At 43.3% G+C, this 17,672-nt stretch overlaps 2 protein-coding genes across 5 annotated transcripts; one reads left to right on the top strand and one right to left on the bottom strand.

Annotated features, from left to right (window-relative positions):
- Positions 1-178: 178 nt before the first annotated feature.
- On the top strand, positions 179-6,834 carry wash1 (WAS protein family homolog 1). Of its 2 annotated transcripts, none has more exons than XM_047595793.1 (11): positions 179-316; positions 780-920; positions 2,284-2,395; positions 2,482-2,628; positions 4,341-4,477; positions 4,572-4,707; positions 4,797-4,992; positions 5,132-5,305; positions 5,396-5,554; positions 6,084-6,152; positions 6,236-6,834. In XM_047595793.1, exons 1-11 carry the CDS (start codon positions 309-311, stop codon positions 6,376-6,378), a joined length of 1,422 nt encoding a protein of 473 aa, XP_047451749.1. In that variant the 5' UTR covers positions 179-308; the 3' UTR covers positions 6,379-6,834. The 2 variants fall into 2 exon arrangements, with proteins under 2 accessions (XP_047451749.1, XP_047451748.1); XM_047595792.1 differs by having other exon boundaries at positions 6,081-6,152.
- Positions 6,584-17,585, bottom strand: ddx11 (DEAD/H (Asp-Glu-Ala-Asp/His) box helicase 11). Of its 3 annotated transcripts, none has more exons than XM_047595788.1 (28): positions 17,477-17,585; positions 16,242-16,384; positions 15,932-16,147; positions 15,767-15,853; positions 15,548-15,684; positions 15,388-15,445; positions 15,194-15,301; positions 13,409-13,496; positions 13,043-13,245; positions 12,832-12,906; positions 12,664-12,741; positions 12,545-12,591; positions 12,382-12,461; positions 11,884-11,925; positions 11,718-11,785; positions 11,595-11,633; positions 11,337-11,475; positions 9,953-10,087; positions 9,759-9,871; positions 9,602-9,674; positions 9,110-9,213; positions 8,863-9,012; positions 8,114-8,182; positions 7,927-8,027; positions 7,750-7,834; positions 7,593-7,668; positions 7,344-7,498; positions 6,584-7,252 (listed from the first exon to the last, which is right to left on the bottom strand). In XM_047595788.1, exons 1-28 carry the CDS (start codon positions 17,553-17,555, stop codon positions 7,220-7,222), a joined length of 2,781 nt encoding a protein of 926 aa, XP_047451744.1. In that variant the 5' UTR covers positions 17,556-17,585; the 3' UTR covers positions 6,584-7,219. The 3 variants fall into 3 exon arrangements, with proteins under 3 accessions (XP_047451744.1, XP_047451745.1, XP_047451746.1); XM_047595789.1 differs by lacking the exon at positions 17,477-17,585 and adding an exon at positions 16,767-16,869; XM_047595790.1 differs by lacking the exon at positions 17,477-17,585 and adding an exon at positions 16,797-16,845.
- Between the last annotated feature and the right edge of the window lie 87 nt (positions 17,586-17,672).

Raw genomic sequence — 17,672 nt, 5'->3', positions numbered from 1 at the left:
CGTAACACGTCTGTGTTGTGTTTGCGTTTCACCACAGCCAATTTTCCTCGACGAACAGCGTATTCGCCGATCCTAAACAATGCGCAAGTTCGTTGAAATCGTTCGAGTGCAATGAAAGGTCACGCAGAAAGCAGAGATCGCCGAGAAAACCTGAAGGCAACACTATAGACCCGTCACGATCACGTGACACGCGGATGCGGAAGTACGGAAGCGTTGTTTTGCTAAAGGCATAGCCGCTTAGCTGCCTCACAGACCCTAGCTCTTATTCTTATTTTATGTTTTTATTTGTGAACAAGTGAACAACACCCATGGTCAGGTAAGGCTGTCATTTCCCAATCAAAGTGCCGTTAAACTGACGCGGTTTCGCTCGCATTATATTATTCCTTCTGCAGACTTTCATTTTTTAAGATCATTTGTTTGAAATATATTCGCTATTTAACGTCTTGGGCGCAAGTTTATCATGTGTTCGTTATTCATTTTAGCAAATACAGCAGCGGGAATCAAGTTGGGCCGATTTATAAAGCGAAACAGGTTAAAAAAATAAAAAATCAGCACAGCATTAAGTAGGCTATAGTATGTTGCAGTACCCGTCACGTGAGAGTCAGATGAGCTCGAGAAGTGCGGTGTGTGGTGGAGCAAACAGGACTTCTGCTCAAATGACGCTACGACAGCGTTATGTTGAATTAAACAAGCATTTAATTGTACACCTTTCTGCATTTAGTTTATTGAGCTGACATACTGTCGTCTTTATTCAACTTTTTTGCGCGATTGTTTTGTAGGATGACGCAGAAGCACAGCCTGGAGGGGCAGGTGTACTCTGTGCCCCTCATCCAGCCAGACCTGAGGAGAGAGGAGGCTGTTCATCAGATAGCAGATGCGTTGCTGTACTTGGAGACCATCTCTACAGACATTTTCAGAAGGTACGCACAGCACAAGTACATCACTGACTTTAACACGACCCTTAAATGAATCAGTGACCCACAGTGTGAATCAGCTTCGTTAACCATGTATATGGGTACACACACGAGGGAATTTCCTCTCTCCGTTAACCCTTCCGCTTGTATAAATAGAGAGTACAGTACGCTTGGTGCTGTCATACAAGGCTCCAAAGGAGAATTTTTGTTGGTTAGGCTCAAGGCACCTCAGCCAAGGGTGGATCTGGGATCTTTGCTTCCAAAATCTGCCCTTCTAATCGCCCGTCCACAGCTCACACTCACATTACTGGTTTTCCAATTACCGAAACCACTTAGTTCCCCTTCTGCCGTCCTCAAGCAGGTGGTCGTGAGCCCAGTGTGTGCCATCCACTCACACGCATACACACACACAAAACACTACAGCACCTTCTTCAGTATCGGGAGAGTTTGGCTTTTGATTGTAAACTATGATTGCTTTGGTCTCCGGCCATGTCCAATAGGTTCAAAATCTGTCTTCATATTTGACGTTTTGGTGAATGCTAACATACTGAGAGATAAATCAAGTGTAATGAAAAGTTAAGGTCTGGTAAAGAGGTATTGTAACAATGGTCAGTCTGTCACAGAACTGTTGACATTACCAGTTGATTATCAGGTCTTTTAAATGACTTTTTAGTGTTTTTTTTTAATATGAAATGTCCAGGATTATGGAAGTTTTAAAGCTTCAAGAAACTTTGTTTTTGTCTTAACGTTTGTCGGTCACTAGTAGTGTTCGCGTTACCTTAGTTAAATAAAACTGGTAAACTTTTTAGTCACAAAATGGCAATGAAAAAGTTTTTAACAATCCGCTGATTGGGTTGGTAGCTGATATCAGAGCATCTGTTGTAGCATCCATCTGTGATGGACCGAAAAAGCTTTGTCATATTTAATCGAAGGCACAGTTGACAACAGCACCTGTTTCCAAACAGATGGTTGAGTCGGGCACTCTGAAAATGAAAGCCGTACCTCCTCTAAATGCATGGAAACAGTGACACGCTTTTGGCAGAGCAACCTTTTGAAACATGGTCTGCGAATGCCGCAGCCAAAACAGCTGTGTAATACTCGTACTCCATATTTATTAAAGTCTGTCATTTACTTTCATTTGGGTCTTGGGATTGAGCACCGTGTGCGTGATTGTAGAAAGCGGAACAAGTGGAATAGGGCATTTGAAGTTCCTCACACCTCTATGTTTTATTGTGCGGTGCGCGGGGTGGGAGGCGAACCTGCGACCCCGAGCTGCGCCCGTAGCCACTACACAACAGCTCCCCACGCACATATTCCCCTCTGTGTGTGGTTGTGTGTGTAACCATGCACATGCTGGTGTTGCTTCCAGGGTGTCTGAGAGTGTGGAGAAGAATCGGCACCAGCTGCAGCGCGTCACTGACAGGATCAGACTAGCTCAAGCCCGCGTTGACAAGATTAAAGGCAGTAAGAAAGCCACCAAGGTAACTCGGCCAAGTCCCTCTGAACGGCAGCTTTGCTGGTTTTTCAGTGTCCGATGTAAACAATCGTTAATGTTTTGCATGTACAGGTTTTCTCCAGTGCCAAGTACCCGGCCCCGGATCGCCTTCAGGACTACTCATCCATCTTTAATGGGGCCACAGACCCGTCCTCACAAACCCGCCCCCGACACAGGATACAGAATAAACTTCGACCCTTTGATGAGAAGGCCCTGCAGGTGAGATGAACACACTGACACGGCAGAGCAGGGGTTGTGATGTTGGGCAACAGTGAAAAGTGTGACTTGAGAGCCACAGTTTCGCAAAGTGTTGCACAAGGGCAGTCACGAAAAAGCCACAGTGCCAGAGTGTGTGTGTGTGTGTGTGTGTGTGTGCTAACCTGATGGAGATGTTTCATTTCACTTTAATGCTTTTAATCTTACTGATTTGATCTTTCACTTGTTATCGTCACAACTGCTCATATATTTCCAGACTGAATGGACAAAGTCCCGTTGCTCCACCAATACCTAGCAATACCGTTAATATACTATTTTATGGCACTCTGGCACACGGCTTCCCAGGGGCAGAGTACGGTTTTATACCTTGATCATTTATTCTCCAGCTCCTTATCCCCTTATTATTAGGAACCACCACCTCTTTCTGCCAGACCATATACACTATTTCCAGCTTTACTGTCACTGCAGTACCCACAGTGATGCGGGTAATGGCCGAGCCCGAAGGCAGCTCTCTCAATATACGTCCTCACTTACAGTCCCGAGCTCTGAGTAATGACTGGAGAATGAAATTTCTGCTAAAAGAAGCTTATATTAGCTTCCTCCACGAGGTTTCCACGTTTGCCTTTAGGGCCTGGATGAAGAACTCAGACACCCAGAAGGAGCTGGCTTCTCCTTCTCACGCTGGAAAGCAGCCCGTTGAGCTAATGGGAGCATCTGATGTCTCCCGAATGCCTCAGTCCAGATATATCACTTATCCTGTCTGAAATGGAATCATCTGTGGACGAGTGGGATGAGCAAACTGCTGCCAACGTAACCCATGCGCTCTTTTAAACAAAACCTGCTTCCTCAGAGTAACAACAATTAAAGCCTTCCCACTGGAACGTTAGTTCAACAAGTATTTGTATTATATTTTGCCTCCTTATGTCAAAGAACTTTTCTATATAGAAAGCGTGGTGCACGTATGTGAACTGTGCCGGCATGTTTTCTGATTTTTAATTTTTTTTTGCTAAGTAAACATTTTCCTACCAGGGCAGATTATTATTTTACAAGTTTGAGGAACGTGCAAAAGCTCAACGCTTGACAAGGAGCAAGTGGAAACAACATAGACGCACGGAAAGGTGCAGTGATTTCAAACTGCAACGATATTTACGGGAAACATTTCCTTCCACGCTCTGTCAGTGTTTGTCAATTCGCAGTTGTTTGTCACATGCAGCGTACGCGGTATAGAGGACATCAGACGCTGTGTAAGTGTATGTATGTCAGTGGACAGCAAAAATAGTCTGTAAATGTTTTATTTTTCCATGTGGTTTTGTGTATGTGTGCTTGGCTCAGCACGAGCTCCTGCATTATTCATGTCGATCACCACATTTCTTTCCTTCCCCATCTTTGGAAACTTTTCAGAAAGTAACATTTTTATTTATTTATTTATTTATTTATGTATTTAGCAGTATGCACTTGCTCTTGTGAGTGTGTTGTTGTTTTTTGTGTGTATATTTGATAGACTATATATATACGTATATAAAACACTGCTGGCAATTTTCTCTAGCGCAGAAATATTTTCAATATCCCCCACAAGCTATGCGCCCGACCACATCAGTTGGCGTTGCGGTGTTTATTTGCGCGCGCATCTGCTTCGCGATTTACATTAATTCAAGGCTCAGCTGACATTTTAAAGATCCCCCCTCTCACTCTCTGATCGCGTTCCTTCCTCTCAGGAGAAGTTAATGTATTTCCCCGTGTGCGTGAGCAATAAGAAGAAGTCTGAGGATGAGACGGAGGAAGGATTGGGCAGTCTGCCGCGCAACATCTCATCCGTCAGCTCCCTGTTGCTCTTTAATACCACGGAGAATCTGTGAGTCCGCACGCGCACGCACACGCACTCATTCTTACTGTAAAGATTAGTCTTAAATCTTTGCTCACATCTTCGAATGTGCGGATTTTCAAAGATACAAGAAGTACGTGTTCCTCGATCCTCTGGCGGGGGCAGTGACGAAAACACACACAACGCTGGAGACAGAAAAAGAGGAGAAGCCGTTCGATGCTCCTTTGTCCATCACAAAGAGAGAGCAGCTGGAGCGACAGGTACCTTCCAACACAGTGTTGAAACGACTGTTTTAGCACCAGCAGTCATAGATTTATAGTAAATCTTGATCATCTCTTCTCTCTAACAGACGGCGGAGAGTTATTTCTACGTGCCAGACTTGGGCCAGGTGCCTGAGATAGATGTGCCATCCTACCTGCCTGACCTGCCAGGTATTGCAGACGACCTGTCGTACAGCGCTGACCTCGGGCCTGGATTTGCCCCGTCCGGACCCACGCACAATATCCCCGAGTTGCCCTCCTTCTCTGAGGAGAGCAGTGTGCCAGGTATGCCCCGGACACCTGTTGTGATGAGCCTTCGATCTGTTTCATTTATGTAAATTCTGACTTTCATATTGTGTCTCTTTTCGTGTGTTTGTTATGGACTATAATGGAGTTTTTTTTGTTTTTATCTCTTTCTATATAGAAACCCAACTCCAGCCCAGCGTCCCACCACCTCCTCCACCTCCACCTCCTCCCCCTCCTCCCCCCGAGCCCGCCCTCGCTCCCGCTCCCCCCGCGGGCGCTCCCCCTCCTCCCCCTCCTCCACCCCTCCCTCCCGTGGAAAGCTCCTCGGAAGTCTCTCGAGCGCCGAGCGCAGGTTTGTCACATTTACACAATACGTGAATTTTGGCTTTATTGAGCGTGAAACCCGAAGTCCACTGACTCTGTCCGTCTCCTCTGAACGCAGCCACTGTGTCCGGCGCGCCCAGCGAGGTGGTCCAGCCGTCGGACGGCCGCGCCAGCCTGCTGGAGTCTATCCGCAAAGCCGGGGGCGCCGACAAGGCCAAGTTGCGGAGCGTTAAGGAACGCAAGCTGGAGAAGAAGAAGCAAAAGGAGCAGGAGCAAGGTGACACATCGCTTGAGCGCGGGACGTGCTTCTCCTCATGTTTTATTAACAGCTACACGATGCATTTTCATCTATCGAAGCAGGAGCGTGACCGGTCCCCTTGTTAGCGCTCATCCATGAGTTTACACAGTGTGTCGCACTGCATGTAAGGACGAGAGAGGCCGTGTTGGTCTCTCATGCTCATCATCACGCTCATTGAGTTTCGTGCCAACCTCATTAAAAGGTCGACTCGGTAACAGTTGTATTCAAAATGATCCGACCCAGTATTAGACTGCACATCTTTGCCCTCATTTGTAGATGGTCGGACAAGTCATGACCCAACATTTCATTTTAGAACAAAGAGAGAAAGACGCGTGGAAAAAAAATAACTAGACAAAAAGTCCTGTTATAATTACATGCTCCACTTTGAAGTGCAGCAAAAGGAGATGAGTGAAACCGTTCAGTGTTCCAGTTACAAATTAAAGGGGGAGAAGGAAAAAAAACAGGTTGCATGAATATTTATTAAGTCCTCGTCTTTGTTTCTCAGCAGTCGGAGTGGCATCTAGTGGCGGAGACTTCATGTCTGATCTCTTCAATAAACTCGCCATGCGGAGAAAAGGTGAGAAATCTCTTTTTACTTTTTATCGAATGGCGTCATGAATTTGTGCGATCTCATCTGCGTTAACTCTCTCCTCCGTCCAGGCATATCTGGTAAAGGTCCTGCGGGCGGGGAGTCGGCCAACGCTCCCCCCGGCACCGGTGGCGCATTCGCCAGGATGTCAGACGTCATCCCTCCGCTTCCAGCTCCACAGGCGACGACAGATGACGACGATTGGGAGGCGTAACGCCGCCGAAAACGGGCACTTAACGTCACTGATGATGAAAGTGTTCTGTAGCTTTTTGATAATTTCGTGTACTAAGGACTTGCATTTCCCTCTAATCACATAAAGGGGGATTTAAATTTCAAATAAGGATAGTATTTCAGTCTAAAAAGCACAATGATTGGCCACATAATGCATCCGAAAATAATAGAGAGGAGGAAACTGTTCATAACATGGTATTCATCGTGAATGTTTTAATAACGTTAACAAGCATATCATTGTACAACATATCATAACACTCTGTGATGATGAAACTGATCATCAAGCGTTGCATAACGTAACACTTTACATTGACTTCTTTAAATATTTAAATCTTAATTAATTCAGCCACACCAATGCCTATGCCAGAGCTGTGCCTGATAATGTATAGTAGCTGTTTCTGTGATGCATTTCAACATGTTGAATAAATGATAAAATAGATGAGAAGCCTTTTTTTTTTCCTTCCCTCTTCTCGGTCTTACACAACATCCAGACTGATGAATTCCCCTTCAGCCTTCGTCTGTCATCAAGTACTTGGGTTCATTATTCTCTGATTCATCGGACGTGTTACTAAGCCAGAGCAGAAAAAAAAAGATATACAGAGTATCTGAGATTTAAAATAAAAGGGAGTATATATTAAAAAATAAAAATAAAAAAATAAACACCTTCCTGGTTGATGGCTGTACCACAGACTAGGGTGCAAAAAGTTCAAGAATATAAATATAATAGAGTGAAAAATGGCTGAAAAACATTTGTTTACAATTTATTCTAACATTAGTTTTTCCCTTCGTGGCATTTCAATTTTCCACACAGTCAGTTGAGCTCTCTACACTTGCTTCTGCTTCTTCTCCAGGAAGAACTGCAAAAGAAGAATATGAAGACGAAACATGAATAAATTCAAAGTGTCTTGCTGCAGCATTGTTTTTTTTTTCTTACTATTTGCTTCTCACCTTCCGTAAGGCAGCAAAGGCCGGGCCAAAGGTTGCGTGTGAGCTCGTGCGATCTCTGATCCACGTGGGGAGTTTAGAGAGCGTAGCGGGCCGAGAGTAACGTCTGTCACACAGCACGATGGAGGAGTAGTCGCCACGGTGACGGATCGCTCTTCCTTTGGGTGGAGGAAATCACATATTAATTATTTCAATTATTATTATTATTCACATATTATTTCTTCTCATTAATAGAACGATCGTTATCTTTACCTATAGACTGATTCACAGCCTTCATGCAGAGGTTTTCTATCAGCGCTTGTCCCGGGCTCCTCCCTTGACTGTGAGACTGAAGCAGGAAAAGATGAGATTTGATTTAAGAGCTGTGTGTCACAGTACTCGTCCTCCCGTGTCTGTGAAGGCATCTCACCAAGTGTTTGTCCAGATATGACATCTTTTCCTGCAGCTCGGGCGACTTGATGTTGGGATACGGCATTCCCACCATCACCACACACCTGTGATCGCACACAAAACACACAAACACGTTAACTTTTCTACACTTTCAACCGTGTAAAACTTCGTCCGTGTGCTCTTGAGTAACGCACACCTGCCCAAGTCATCGGAGAAGTTGATTCCCTCACTCATCTTTCCTCCGACCACGCAGAACAACAACGCTCCCGTGAGTCCGCCGCCGTCCTGGCCGCACTTCTACAGTGAGAAGATAAAAAGATATAAAGACCCAAACTCAACGATCACATCATCAAAGTTGAGCTACAGGCGCTCGTGTGTTTTACCTGGATACAACGGGAGAACTCGTTCAGCACCTGCTCCACCTGGCTGGCCTTCTTTGGCTCCTGGAAGATCTGAGGAGGCGTTTGTGACGGATGAGAGATTAAGGAGATACTGCGAATAATACGTCGGCTTCGAATTAAAGCGGAAGAATCTTGAAAGATTTTCCCTTTAAATAAATGTTTAATGAGTAATGGTGACTGAGCCTATGATTCACTGACAAAAGCATCACAGTATCAGCATATATTTGCATTATCATGGACTTGGGTGATCGTAATCCTGGAAAACTGCCGCTACTGCTAATCTCAGATCTCTGGATACGACTGCATAATCCTAAAACCTCACCATAAAATAGCTCATGGCTTCCATGGCTGCATTTCCTGCTGCCTCAGCTTCACATATTAAGTGGTCATTGAATATTCAATGTGTGTGTGTTGGTGAGCTTAGTGCTTAAAGCCATTACTGATGAAAATGTGTCTATAAAACAAGACAATAACTACTTTGTTGGGAGGAATGGAACAACATGGAGGTGATGAGCTGCAGCTTGTTGCTAACCAGCCCCGATCACTGAGCTCTGCAGTGCACTCACACCTTCTGCAACATAGAGTCTGACCACATGATGCAAATTATTGCCTGACCTCTGAATTAAAATGACAACGGTTTGTCCATTTGTTCTATGACCTGTACATTTAACAGGTGTCAACAAATCAACCTGGACCTTAAAGCATGTAGCTTAGCGTGTAGCTAAAAGTACCTTCTTCTTATTAGCCAGCCGACTAAGCGCGCCGCTGGCCTCCCAGTGAGAAACGATCTGCCTTGAGTATTCGTAAGAGGGGAAAAAACACACGACCCCGCCCGGGACCACGTTGCAAATGTTGGAGAGGATGCGACCTGTCTCGTCCATCTGTAATTTGCAGACGCAAATTTCCATTAAGAAACACAGCTTCAGTGAATTACAGCATCTTTGTAAAACAGCGTGTGTGTGCGTGTGCGTGCGTTACCATGCGTGGAGAATCCCTGTTTTGGAAAGTGAAGTCCAGCTCTTGGCCGGACGGGCCGCTGCATAACACGAGAGGAAGGATGTTCTCGGGAGGAATTACGTGGCCTAGACACAAGATGGCAGTTAATTCATGTATTACCTTAAATGCGACAAAAAGACGTATAAACTGATGAATAATGATCAAATAACGAACCAACGAAGATTGTCTTATCTTGTGTGTCTCTTATTCCCTTTTCCTTCTTTGCCTGTATCAATTTTTAATAATCTCATCTTTGACAGTTCTCACATAACTTCAACCAAAGGACGTTCTTCCCTTACATCTAATCAATGTGCACAACGTAGCAGGGAAAAAAAAAAAAAAAAAAAAAGCCGTCATCACTCGAGTCAAGAATATTTATGGCAAATACCCAACAACAAACAGAAATACTGATTAGCACATCACTAAGAGTGAGGGTGGGTTTTCAAAACACAAAAGCAGAAATGGGCCACTCACCACAGGAAAACTCCACGATGCGCTCTTTTCCCACTCCGGCAGAAAACAGCAGCTCTTGTTTGAAGTCAGAGACCTACGTGAAAACATCATGTAGAGTCACAAAGCAGCAGCGGCGGCGGCGGCTCGGTTTATTTGCAGCAAGTTTGAAGCCACTCACAGGCTGCATGGTTCCTCCTGCTATGATGACTGCTCTGCACTCCTTCAACACCTGAGCGAAGTGGACTGCTGGATTCAACAGGAGGAACTTGACACTGCTCTCTGACAGCGTGCCTGAACGGTAAACATATGGGCTGTTTTACATTGGAAAGTTCGACATTAAAATCCTTTATTTTTCTGTTTAAATATGGGTACCTTGTCTGTGCACCACCACTCTGCCGTCAGTGTTGCTGTTTGTGAGAGCCATGAAGAAACTCTCCACCTGCATCATGGGAGAAGCAGACAGTATTTTGTCTGCCTCTACGGACCCCTGCTGGTCAGCTTGGAGAACTGCACATAGGAGTGGGAATAAATGAAAAGAAATTCATTATAAACACTATAGCAATACTACACTGTCTGCTGTCTATTGTTTTACATAATGCCACAGCTTGACACAAAGCTGGATGTGGAAGTATTTTCATGTAACTTAAGTACAATTAAATAAAGAACATTAGCTACCCATTTCCAAATAAAGAGACATGGAAGCGGATGATTCCATATGGTTCCTGTACCTTCTTCAAGGGTGACATTCAAACTAGAGACTGACCTATATGGATTTTTTTTAAGAGCTGATATTGTTTTTTTTTTTTTTTTACATCAGCCTATTTGAGGCCGATACTGCTTTCCCTCCCTCCATTTGCATGATGAAAATGATACAGTGATAACAAACGTTACAAGTCTCAATTTAACCAAAAATATAAGCATTTATTAAACTCAAAGAATATTTAAAGCTGTAATGCACACAAAAGAAACAGGTAAAAAGAGGTAGAGCCAAAAGTTTGGAAGAAAGAAGGATTTTTTTTAGAAAAAGGCATTTCGTATACTGTGCATCAAAATAAACATGATTATTAAGAGGAACTTATCAGAAGACATTTTTACTATAATTATCAGATAGTTGAGTTTTTCTTGCTCAGACTTTGCTTTAATAAGAGCATGGCATATACGATATTTGTATATTTGTATGCAGACTCTCAAAAGCCAAAGAGTTAAAGTTAATAACTCAAACTGTGATTTGTTTTTTTCTTTTGCACTGAAGTTGTGACTCTTGCAAATCTTGTCGACTGTAAATCTAAGCCCTTCTCTTCTTTTGCTTTGCTGACATTTATTCAGCAATGGTCTGGTAACATTAATTTACACCTGAAGGTAAATGGAGGAAAATGGGTCATGTCAATAAAATAAAAGTCTGATCATGCAGATCCCAAAATGATATCCCAAAATACATAACTGATGCCGTGTTTCTAAGAAAGACATTGAGTGAAAGAAACTTGAAGTTGCTTCCAAACTTTCGGCCCGTAGCGTATGTATCGGGGAAATCACCTGCATGTCGGCCGATACCACTAAAAATATATTGGCCTATCTCTAATTCAAACTAACGTCTTACAACATACCTTCGTGTCTCTTCGTTTATTCTAATTCTGACGTTTAGTATAATAAACATCTCTCTTTGCTGAATGTGATCCAGTTTTCCAGGCTACATAGTTAAGCCTCCAATTGGCCCAAAATACTTTTTTTTTTTTTTTCCTACTGTGAAACGTCTGACCTGATGCAGCGCTCTGGTTGCTCTGCAGGGACTGAAGGTAGCGATTCAGTCCTTCGGTGCGTCTGTTCTCCTTGTTGGAGCTGCTCTGGGTGTGAAGAGTCACGCCCGAGCCTGCGTACTTCTCCACAAAGCCGCCCAGCTGCAGGGAGAAGATACACTTCGTTCTACTGAAGACCACTTCCAAAAATATACACTTTTTACACATGTGGTGTAACTGTCACACACACACACACACACATATATATATCAAACACTCACCTTCCTGCTGATCATGCTCTTCTCAAAGTATCTTTGTAACTATAGTGAGAATGATAAGAAAGATTCACTGAAATACAGGAGGTTGACGTTTGGATGTGCTGTGCAGCTGCAGTGACAAACTACCTTAAACAAGTTGATATTGTCAATCCGAGCCTTGAAGAGGAAGTCGTTAATCGTAAGCATTTGTGTTCCTAGAAGAAAGAGAACACCGACTGGTTAATCATTTCTGCTTTGCTGTGTATTAGTGTGTGTGTGTGTTTGTCTCTGTTTGTGATTATCATTGACTGACCTGCTTGTGTAGTCTGGCTCTGTGGATTCTGCCCCACTTTACCTGCGAGGAAAACAGTGCCAAGATAAGAAATGTTGTAATATAGACCTACACCAATCAGTGTTGTAATGGATAAACACATTTTTATTTTTACCTTCTCTCATACTGTATGTACCGTCTATATTTTGCTTATCTGATATTTTAACCCACGAGTCAAAATAAGTTCAGCAAAAGTTCACCGAAAGATCATGATAAGCGCGACATGACATTCGCTGTCTCACTTCTCTTACACTTCCTCTTGACCTTCTCACCTTCTTTTCTAGGCAGATGTAAGATTAAAAAAATGGAAAGTACCCTTCCCCTACTCCACGAATACATGCACGGAAACTTGTCGGGTCCACGCGTATCAAAAAGCAGGCACATAAAACAGAAATTCTTGACCAACGACCAGAAAATCGTACTAAATTAGTTCCAGAGTGGCAATAATAAATAAAAATAAAAACACTTGCACACACTCACCTCCCAGCACCCGAACAAGCCCCTCAATCACAAAGAGAATCTGTTTGATGTACATCAGGTTCTTTGCCTTCAGCCTGCTCCTAATGTTGGAGACACGTACACGTCAAGCAGAGGGACGGGGAGACAATGTTTCATTTGGGAGTAAGTGCATTGTGTGACTCACTTATAGCGGTCGGCATATTGGGAGAGCTGGGACTGGGCACGACAAAGCTGCAGAAAAATACGAATTCTTAGAAGATCACAAAGTAAATTTTGCATGTGTTGTGTAGGAAAGCGTTGTACCTGTGCTCCAGTGAGCTCTGCGCTGTGTATACACGAGAGCGTGTCGCTAAGATTGTGAGCTTCGTCTATGATCACAACCTGTAAAAAACAAAACACGAGAAAATTAAATTGCTGTAAAGAGAAGAGGATAGAGTCAGAAATTAAGAAGCCATTTTTATTTTTTTTTACCTGTCCCTTCAGCTGGATACCTGCTGCCCGTCTTGTAGCTTCATGAAGCACCATCTGATAGGGCAGCACCACCAACTACAAACAAAAAAAAAAAAAAAACACACAGTGAAGGCTTTATCTACTGGAAGGAATTATATATATATTTTTTTAAAATAAAGAAGCACGACCTAAATCAATGTAGAAAACATATTAAAAGTAATGACAGGGTTACCTGTGCGGGGGGAACAGCGAGGCGTGAGGCGTAATAAGGACACGAGTGTTTTTCCCTGCCGAGCTTCAGCAGCTGCTCTATGTCATGCACGGCCCCGAGTACGTCATCCCTCATCTGCTGCAGAGCTGAAGCTTTATTGTAGGGACACACGCCCTTTGCTGGACCTCGCTTACGTTTTACGCCCTCTTCAAGATGCTGCTTCTCTGCAAAATGACACAAAACGTGAGAGATTGTGTGGACCCCAGGAAGAAAAGCTGTCGGCCAAGTTAACGGCTAATAGGGATCCGAATAAAGTTAAATAATCTACAAGCTGTATAAAAAAATAAAAAAACGCATTTCTGTGACCTGTGACTAAATGGCTCTCACCGTGCTTGTTTTTCTGCATCTCCATGCAGCGGTCATTAATGCGTTGGATGCTTCCCAAACGCCGCACCTCCTCATTGATGCACAGATTCTATACAGAAACAGAGCAAACATCATGAGCACTGGTTCCTGTGTAATACCACATAAAGTCTGCGCTTTACACTAGATCTAATATGTCGTATCTGAACAGACTCCATTTCAGTAGCTACGTGATGAACATGTTTGTGATTATAATGAATAAACAAGTAAGAAAGATACAAATATTCATAGAAAATGCCTATTTCTACATGGTTAGATTGTTCTAGAATCTAGACCGTGGTTCCCAGACCGTGGTCCGAGCCCCCTCAAGGTGGTGCCAAAGACCAGAGGGGATCTGAGGTTGTCAAAATTAGATACCTACATGTTCAAGAACAACTTCACTGGATAATCGCTTTACAAAAAATATTTAAAATTATGAGATTTATTTAAAGTAGGGGACAACTCAGCTGTCCACTTCTGGGAGAACTCTTCGACCTCTTTACCTGAAAGTCAATCTGTTTCCTTGGATCAGGTAGCAGACACGCTCAGTCCAGCTCATCCTGTTTTTTTTTTTATGTTTTTTTTCCCCCCACTCAGTCAGAGCATAGCTATTTTATACATGAGACAACACGTTTGGGAAGTGCTAAAACTACATCTCAGGAGATAGACTGTACTGAAGGCTTGGTCAGAATGATTCATTTGAGGCAAGGGATCAAAAATCACGTCAGTCCAACGAGAGTTTCGAGGACAGAACAACCACTGCCAAGCAACATATCTCAGCTATTAGCAGCACCACATTCACCGTTCGATCATAATGAGTAATTAATAGTTTGGTAATGTGTTTCCAGTGCTGCCTTTAGCTAAGTTCTACATTCCACTTCCACTAGATTCATTAATTAACATCCACTCAAAAATAAACTTGACTATGAGTGGAGTGCTTAATCTGGCGTGGAGAGGCGCTGCCTAATGTTGAGCTATTAATTTCTCTGAAGAGTGAAAGATAATCTCTCTAGGAAACAGCCAGAAGGTTCCCTGGAGACATTGCAACATACCATGGGAAGACAACTTAAAGTGTCGCCTCATATCATATCACACCTCAAAACACATCACATTGTATCATACTGAATGCGATCATTTAAATTCATTTCTTGGCTCTTTCACATGCATTTCTTGGGATTATTTTATCTTTAAATTAAAATTCACAATGGAAACCAAATAAATGTATTGAAAAACTACTCCATCCCTATTAGTGTTTGTGTTTAGCCCTATTTGCACAGGATTAGTTTTACCTGAGGACGCCCTGTGATCAAATATTACCCCCTTACGCCTGTGTCATGTGACACATTCAGGATAAACAAACTCTGTGTTCCACTCAAATTCACAATCCATTGTTAAGTCTCTGCTACTTCTGCCTCACTCCACTGCTTGTCAGAGACAATTCTCATTATTTTTCAAATTATAATGGATGATAAAAACATATTTTTGAAACTATTTATCCCGGGGAAGAAATCACCAACAACCTGGCTGTATGTAAATCAGCTCCACCTTTGCTGATGAACTGAGGCGTAAAAAAGCTGCAAATCAAACAAAAGTCGTGAAAAAGTTAAAAACTCATCCCCAAATCACAGACAAGGACGATTTGCACGGGATTAAGATCACAGACGATCTTCGTGATTGTTAGAAATTACCGGACGTCCCCAGGTAAAACTAATCCCATGCGAATAGGGGCTTTTGTGTGTGTACTGATCAGCAACAACATGTCGCACATACCTGCCGTGAACCAAGTGTGACCAGGCTGATGTCCTTACTGAAGGGGCTCTTTTGAACCTCGTGGACAAACTGGGCCAGCTGGGAGTGAGTGCGGCTGCAGTAGTAAATCTACAAACAGGCACATGTGTCAAGTGTCACATCAGAGAAACGTGAATGAATTAATTGTGTAAAACTTCTCCGTCACACATACACACCTTAGTGACGTGTTCTTCGACCAGCTCCTCGTCTTCATCGTCATCAGCTCCGTACAATCTGAGCATGTGAGCAGAGAAACCCCGCTGTCATCGCCTTTCCATTTCAGACGCCTATTGTGCCGATTACCTTTTCTCCGTCTGCGTCCATTAACGGCCTCACCTGCTTTTGCTCTTTGACTCGTCGTCGCTCTCATATTCTGCAATGATGAGCTCCTCATCCTCTTGCTCTCCCGCCGCCTCCACCTGCTCATCTTTACTGAGCTGGAGCAACTTGAACGCCTCGTCCTCTTCACAGCTCTGCAGAAACAAAAATGATTTCACTGGGTCGCATCCAGTGATTTGCAGTAGACGTATTTCCAATTTTTAAGATGCCTGTTACCTTTCTTTTGATTGCATACTTCAGCTGAACATTGTTTCTTATCATTTCCAACCGTTCTTCCCTCTTCTTCCTTTTCAGTTCTTCCTCCTGACACACACACAAATACACAATAACGATCAGATGAAGAAATCCCCACTGAGGTCGCTTATTAAAATTCACTCCAACCTTAAGCTTTGACACTAGATCGCGTTCAGCCTTCTTTTGGACAAAGTCAGTGATCCAGTCTGGCTCCGCTGAGGAGCTGCTGGTGGAGGACTGAGCAGCAGAGGTGGAAAGAGCTGCCTCTCCTTCCTGCAGCAGAGCGGCCGTCTCCTTCCTCTTCTTCTCCTCATAATCCGTCAGCCAGCTCAGGGCTCCACATATCAGACTCAGTGACTTGCCCTGCACGACAGACATTGACAAGAAAATAAGAAGCTGTCGTCGTTGTGAAACAACTCATGCATCGATTGTTTCTCTCCTGCATCGTCATACACACCGTCCCAGTGGGGCTTTCAAAGATGCCAACTTTGCCTTGGTTGAGTGCACTGTACAGGGCTTGCATGAAGTCCTGCTGGATGTTATAGGGCTGGTAGGGAAATGGAAACTGGGCCCTGCCGTTTTCCATGGTCGAGAATCTTCCTGGAAGACAACATAAGGCTTAGATGATGCATATCAGCTCGGATAAGGTCCTTATGAAATCAAAACAACCTTCCTGTGTTTAGACCGGCCTATATTATTGATAAGTGATAGCGATGCTCGTCTAACTAAACGCACCCCCTTTTTCAAGACGACAATTTCTCAATCTTTGTGTATTCCAGTTTACAACCTTTCATCACAATATCAAGATCCTCGGTTAACTAACGAGTGTCAAAAGGCTAACATTTGATCGTGCAGATGTGTCATTAGCTGGGCAACTATAAGCTAAATAAAGTCGCGGTAAGCTAACCAGTTCGGGTACAATTATTAGTCTTAATGCCACCAGAAAACACTTTCTTCACGGATAGTGTTGCTGTAAACTTACCACAAAGACGCTACACGACGACTATTTTACCTGTATTTTCAGCTCGACCATTCAACAACCGCGCCAACAGCACGAAGTGGCCGCGGACTCTGGCCAATGGGAAGCGAGCTCTACCAGGGGACGAATGTTTTACTGCACGGGAGGGCTTAGGTGGGCGGGTATATACACGCACACACGCAGTCGAAATGTCGAGAATAAAATCGAAATACTACGCAATCAATGACAACTGATTATTTCGATGTTATTCTCGTCTTTTTTCTTTCTGGTCATTTGGACTTTTTTTCCATCAACATTGTATTTCGACTGAATTATTGACATTTCCACTGAAGTGATTTTTTTCTCGACATTTCGACTTTTTTGTCAACGTTGCATTTCCACGTTTTTTTGTGCATTTCTACTTTTTTTATCTCTCTATCTTATTTCGACGTTTCTCGACATTTCCACTTTTTTTCTGACATCTCGACTGTTTTCTGGACATTTTTTGACATTTTTTTCACTTCACTTTTTTCCCTCGACATTACATATCTACTATTTTTCCCATTATATCATATTTCGACATTTCTAGACATTTCTACTTTTTTCCTGACATTGTATTTCCATTTTTTTCTCTATATCATATGTCGACATTTCTACTTTTTTCTCGACACTGTATCACACTTTTACCTAACATGACCACTTTTTCTCGAAGTGCATGATAAAAAACAATGTACCTCCTCTAGTTGTTCTCATGGGGTTCCCCAATACCCTTGCCACAACACTGTTTGATGATTGTGGAATTAATAGAGCCATGCGTTATCTTTATCTTACGTAATACGCATTTGCTCCGCTCTTCGTCTGAGCACCGCCTTTCTGGTGTGTGCCTGTGAGGTAAATACAACGCCCCCTCCTCCCCTGTTTCCGTCCAGA

The sequence above is a fragment of the Mugil cephalus genome, chromosome 10 (assembly GCF_022458985.1).
Source record: "Mugil cephalus isolate CIBA_MC_2020 chromosome 10, CIBA_Mcephalus_1.1, whole genome shotgun sequence".
NCBI classification, from domain to species: domain Eukaryota; kingdom Metazoa; phylum Chordata; class Actinopteri; order Mugiliformes; family Mugilidae; genus Mugil; species Mugil cephalus.
This window is presented reverse-complemented; position numbering and strand designations above follow the sequence as displayed.

Bases quoted from the DNA above. Each gene is read 5' to 3' on its own strand.
- wash1 (XM_047595792.1), top strand. The intron at 921-2,283 runs GTACGCACAGCA...TGTTGCTTCCAG, and splicing joins TCTACAGACATTTTCAGAAG to GGTGTCTGAGAGTGTGGAGA. The intron at 4,993-5,131 runs GTATGCCCCGGA...CTTTCTATATAG, and splicing joins TGAGGAGAGCAGTGTGCCAG to AAACCCAACTCCAGCCCAGC.
- ddx11 (XM_047595788.1), bottom strand. From the start codon at position 17,555: ATGGCTCTATTAATTCCACAATCATCAAACAGTGTTGTGGCAAGGGTA. The intron at 12,592-12,663 runs GTACAACGCTTT...ATTTTTCTGCAG, and splicing joins CAGAGCTCACTGGAGCACAG to CTTTGTCGTGCCCAGTCCCA. The intron at 12,462-12,544 runs GTGAGTCACACA...CTCCAACATTAG, and splicing joins CAATATGCCGACCGCTATAA to GAGCAGGCTGAAGGCAAAGA.